Below are 6,202 nucleotides of genomic sequence, written 5' to 3'. Positions count from 1 at the left end.
ACCAAACCACCACACCACCACCGGCCCCGCCACCACCACACCATCCACCACACCCACCACCACCACACACCACCACCACCACACCACCGCCACCACACGGCCACCGCCACGCCCACGCCACCACACACCGTACCACCACCTCACCACCAACGACAGCGCCAGCACCACCACACCACCACCACCACCACACAACCACACCACCACCACCACCCACCACACCACCACCACCACCACCTACCACCACCACCACCACCAGCAGCACCACCACCTACCAATCACCACCACTACCACCACCACCACACCACACCACCACCACAGCAGCACCACCACCACCACCACCACCACTACCACCACCACCCACCACCACCACCACCAACACCATCCAACACCACCACCACCACCACCATCACCACCACCCCCACCACCACCACCACACCCACCACACCATCACCACCACTACCTACCGACACCCACCACACCCACCACCACCACCACACACCACCACCACCACCACCACACCACCACACACCACCACACCACCACCACCACATCCACCACCACCCCATCACCACCACTAACCACCACCACCACCACACCACCACACCACCACCACCACCAACACGACCACCACCACACGCACCACCATCCACCAGCAGCACCACCACACCCACCATCACCACCCCACACCACCAGCCACCATCCACCACCACCAACCCAACACCACCACCATCACCACCCACCACCACCACCACCACCACCACCAACACCACACCACCACCACCACCCCACCACTAACCCACCTACCACCACCACCACCACAGCCACACCACACCACCACCAGCCCACACCACCACCACCACCCCACCACCCACCACCACCGACCACCTAATCCATCCTGCATGCGTGTACCCAGCGTGCACGCACACGCCTCCATTAACCGATACCAGTCCGCATGCATGTCTTCATGCGAACGACGAACTCAAAGGCCATCGGCGAAACCATGAATACGTCGGATCGCATAAGGCCAGGGGGCGTTGAGTGTAGTGCCGCCGCCACCGCTTTGCGCGCCGCGCCGCCACCGCCGCGGTACATATAAACGTATTACACTGACCGCAAAATGCCGGCTGGTAATTTTTACGCTCCTGTTGGTAATATTTTCTCTTCCTTGCCTCCCCCGCTACCCCACCCTACCCCCACCCTACACCACCAGGCTACGTACGAAGACTGTGCGAGATTGGTTGGCCAATTTACTACAAGAAGGATATTCATCTCCGTAGCTCGTCTCAACTATTGCATATTTCTTTATCGAATAAGGCGTAGATAAAAACAAATGTTTTTATTTACTCCTTATACTATACAAAGAAGGGAATACTATAAAATATAATATGCTCTAACGAAGGAATACTATGAATTAATTTTTTTCTTGACTTCTGGTATAGTATTATTGGTCGTAGATCGTGTACGTGCATGTGTGCGTGCGACGCGTGCGTGCCCCGTGTGTGTGCGTGCATATATATAGTGCGTGTAATCTGCTAGATAGATAGGCCAGGATATAAGGATATAGTGCCAGCGCAAAGTCGAAGTATACCAATTATATATATATATATATATATACTATACTATATATATTTATATTATGTATATATACTATATATATATATATATATATATATAACTACCTATATCATAGTAAGAACTATAATATACTGTAACATGCATTGCCGTCGCTATTGAGGCTAACGGTGATATCGCGTACGTTGTGGATCTTGTTGTGAATGTTACCTTTCAAGCTTGTATTGCGACTCTGCAAGAGACTTATTATAGACAAGTATGTGCGTGCGTGCGTGCGTGCGCGCGCGCGTGTGTGTGTGTGTGTGCGTGCGTGCGTGCACGCGCGCGCGTGTGTGTGTGCGTGAATGCGTCAGGGAGCGTCTTGCCTATAGTTAACGCCACGCATCCACGGCAATAACATCAATATAGTGTCATGCGGCGAGTTTGATATGTTTTTTTTTTCTACGGACGCATTGTGCGTTAAAGTCACCACAGTTGGGGACGATCATGTATATTTATAAAGCATTTTTCGTTCCGATAATGTAAGTACTGCTCTGGAGAAATGGGTGTATGGTACAATGCCGCCCTGCGCTCTGTGTGTGTGCAACGTGCGTCTTGGTTGTGTTGCGTGCCTACCGTGCGACCTGTACACGGGCTGTGTGTCGGCGAGTCCGGTACGTTTCTCTCCTCCTCCTCCTTCTCCTACCCACCCCCACCATCTCTCTCGGATATCATTCATGTGTAATGCGCTGTCTGCCCCAAACCGCCCCCGCGCCGCTGCTGCTTTGCCGCGCGCCGGGTGGGAAGCGCCGCTGGGCTTCATTGACCCCCCTTCTGATCTGGCGCTCGCGAGGGCGAACCGGCCCTCGTGCACTGCTGTAAAGTGCTGATCAAGCAACTTGAAGCAAGCACCACGCTTGGATGAACCGGCCCGAATAGCGAACTGAGAAATAAAAGGGTGCCGTCCGTATTTATTCTGCTTGCTGATTTTCAATGGATTCGTGCAGGGGAGGGGGGTAAGCCCCTGGCCACAGACTTCCACTGGGGTGCAGAAGCGGCCGAGTTTAGCATTAGCATTTGCACTGCGAGCGAGCGACACAGAGAGTGCAGAAGCGAAGAGAGAGAATCCGAGGATTCGGTAATAAGACTGATGTCCGGGAAGGTGGCTCTCGCCCAGGAGGACGCCCGAGGTACTGAGTACGGGCGGCGGCGCGAACGATTGGGATTGTAGAAGATGGGATCGGGTGTTGGAGAGGTGATAGTCAGAGAGAGAGAGACATGCAGAGACGGTGAATGTTCAGAGATGACCGGGGAGAGAGTCCTAGGCTCTGAGAGAGGAGAGAGAGAAGCAGACGCAAAAGAGAGAAGAGAGAGAGACGAGAGATGAGATGAGAGAGAGAGAGAGACAGAGAGACCGAGCAACGAGAGCGAATAAGCGCACTGGCTGGACTTCTTATTTTCATTCATCCTAATCACGAAACAAACGCAGATATTATTCTTCCCTTAAACGAGGCGATGAAAAAAATTATACACATCTTCTCGCCTCGCTCTTCTCTCTCTCCTTTTCTATCCCCCCTCTCTCTTGTTCCCCTCTCGCCCTTCCTCTTCCCACCCCCTCTCTCCTAAAGAAAAATCGTAACTCTATCTTAAACTTGAGTATAAGGAAGGAGACTGAAGAGAGAAGAAGATGAGAGAGATGAGAGACGGAGAGAGAGAGAGAGAGATGAGAGAGAGCAGAGAGACGGAGCGGGAGCGAGAGTTGAGAGATGAGAGAGCGAGCGAGAGAGAGAGAGAGAGAGAGCAGAGAGAGTAGAGAGAGAGCGAGGAGAGAGAGTAGACGGACGGAGACGAGAAAGAATTAAGCGCACTGGGCTGCGACTTAGAGCGCTGTAATGCTAGCTGCTGACACCAACACGGGCGCAGCTGCGCACACACACACACACGCATCCATCGCCTACGCATCCGTTCCTCTCCTCACAGTACCGATCGACACACTCCCGCCTGTCTGCTCGTAGATATATCCTATACAATGCACATGTACGGTATAAAAACATCAAAGGGTCTGCTAGTCAGTAGCCGCTTTGTCTTGCGACTGTTAGCTTAATAGCTTGACATATAGATCTATATCCGTTGAAGAGAGGGTCGTTTTTAAAGTGCCCTTTTCAGTTCTAAAGGGAACTTTAAAAATGAAAGGTGGTACGAATAAGGGGGTAATTGTATTTAGTTAGTAAGTATATCACCGCTAACTCGGTATGGCAATGGCCATTGTTATCCCATCTATAGAGGTGGAAAATATTGCCATTGTGATTTTTTTCCAACTTGGAGGCGTGAACTCTTTGCGTGTCTATGTAATATTCTTTTTCTTCTTTTTATGCTTTAGCACTCGTTTTTTTCCATATGGATTTTATCGTATTCAGTGGTGTACAGAAAACCCCTGCATTAGTGGAGTGAACATTGCTGTTAGAGTTCTCATAACCATTCGCGTATCTGCGTCGTTATAAAACAGAAATGTCTTGCAAACGGGTTTTGTATAATAGGCAGAATTTAAAATAGGCGGAAATGCGGATTTCTGCGGAAATAAACCGCGTTTGCTCCGCGGCGGCATTCGCTTTGATGTCGCACAATGAATGGACGCATTCATTCTCTTCTCTGTAAAACCTTTTATTAAATTATGCACAGTTTTGTTGTTATTTAGCCAATATGCATCCTGAAATATTAACACAAGTTTCCGGCAGTATTGGTTACACAATTCCACACTAATGTGGCGGCGGCGCCTTTGATGTTGCCGTAATGCGGTGGAGATGGGAAATTATTTAACAGTTAAAAACCACCGGGTTTTATGAGCCCTATTGCATCAAAAATTAAAGTACAAGGGAGAGGACAGGCGGCGGTGCGGCTTTGATGTCCGCCCACTGCGGAACAGGTACGAGGGAAATAGAACGAAATCAAAGGCGAGCGGAAAGTTGGCAAATTGCATTGATAGCTTTGATGCTTTTAGCGTTGGTACCCGTCGCATTGTTTGCGCTCGAACGTATGAAAGCCGCGCGAAAAATCACCCACGAACGACGTTCCGTTGTTTGAAGTCTGTTATTTTATTAGCGGCGGAGAGTGAGAGGGGGGAGGGGGAGGGGGAGAGGGAGGGAGAGACGGAGATGCGAATGCAGCAACCACGAAGCCACTTAACGTGAGACGGCGGCTGCTTTGAAGTGCCAGCTATATACGAGATACGGCGGCCGGTGTCGCGCGCACGGCAGACGCGGGCGAGCAGGCGAGAGCGGCGGCGGAGGTGATTTCCACACGATCCTCCTGCTTCCATGAATTCGCGCGGCAATGATGGTAAAAGCTGGGAAGGAGAATCACGTTAGAGCGCTAGGGTAGGTCGTTTCTTTTACGAGGGAAAGAGAAAGAGGATGCAAGGCGCGCCTCATGCATATGCATGCATGACTATTGAGATTGCGTTTTATTCTCTTTCGACGACATCTATCAACTCGCGAGGCAGTGTGGAACGTTATTCTATTCACGACTTCTTACGACGAGGAGGCGTCTTAGCGGAAAAATTATTCGAAAAATGTGATCGGCATACCGCGGTGACGTTAGACACGTCACAATGTTTCGCAACCTTGTCACGTTAATTAAACATCATCATGTTATCAGGCGTTGAGGTGGCTATAAGGGATGTGTAGCGAAGGACTACATTCAGTCCTTGCCGCTAGATAGCGCTGGTGGTACATATTAACGCGTTTTGGTCGCATTGCGCGTGTAGGGGGGTGCTATTATATAAAAAGAAGCATATGGACCCCCCTCCCCCCACACACACACTAATAGCTGACTGAAAATTACATAGGGCGCTATTATGACGCACACAGTAAATGGATGATATGAATGAGAGCACGCCACAGACCATGACGGAGACATGTGGAGCATGATTGTAGACACTAGGCTGCAGATATTTTACTCTTGATATTAGGATGCGATTTTATTATTAGTTCCATTTTATCATTATTCCAAGGCACTTCGGTTTTTAAAGTTTTCGTGTTTAGTCTAACGCCTAGATAATATTTTAGTTTTAACATTGGCTTTAACTTGGTTTAGGCTTGTGAATATCTCCCAGGGAGATGTCCTGAACATGGTTTGAAAAAAAGAAGAATGTGGCAGAGGAAGAGGAGGAGGAGAGCGGAGGCTGTCAGGCGCACTCGACCTTCATACAATACAATGATGTCGTCGCGCTATCTCGCGGCTAAATATCGTATCATTTACGAACAATTTCGTCAAGACTTTAGACAGATTAATTGAACTAATTACTGAAAACTGAACACACGCAAAGAAATCTATATGTTCTTAGCTAAATAGTATTATGTATATTTGTAATTTATACCCAATAAATTAGTCATTCAAGAAAGTCAGCCTACTTTTATTACCAGCAGATGGCGCCCCACATATAAATAGTTTGGTGGTTGATGGCTGGAACTCTATGAGAAATGAAATATACGGTCCATAAAAGCACTTACTGGTTACCAGAGAACTAGTTACTGAACCAGAAGGTGTTTTGATTTTGATTCTCACGGCGATTTAAGAAATTAACATCGGATTCGCGATGGAAAACATTATCAACCAAAAGTGGGCAATCGAGTCCAAGCTTGAGCGAGTAAGC

At 49.0% G+C, this 6,202-nt stretch overlaps 1 protein-coding gene across 1 annotated transcript in view; it reads left to right on the top strand.

Moving 5' to 3' along the window:
• The first annotated feature begins 2,701 nt into the window (after nt 1-2,701).
• The window catches only part of LOC106809907 (exocyst complex component 7-like), a 19,355-nt gene continuing 15,854 nt past the window's right edge, over nt 2,702-6,202 (top strand). Inside the window, exon 1 of the mRNA XM_014813145.1 lies at nt 2,702-2,741. Coding sequence (XP_014668631.1) covers nt 2,702-2,741 — 40 coding nt within the window. The remainder of the gene's footprint in view (nt 2,742-6,202) is intronic.

This window comes from Priapulus caudatus, unplaced genomic scaffold (assembly GCF_000485595.1).
Source record: "Priapulus caudatus unplaced genomic scaffold, Priapulus_caudatus-5.0.1 Scaffold395, whole genome shotgun sequence".
Taxonomy (NCBI): Eukaryota; Metazoa; Priapulida; class Priapulimorpha; order Priapulimorphida; family Priapulidae; genus Priapulus; species Priapulus caudatus.
Note: the sequence above shows the minus strand (reverse complement) of the source record. Positions and strands in the feature narration are given on the sequence as shown.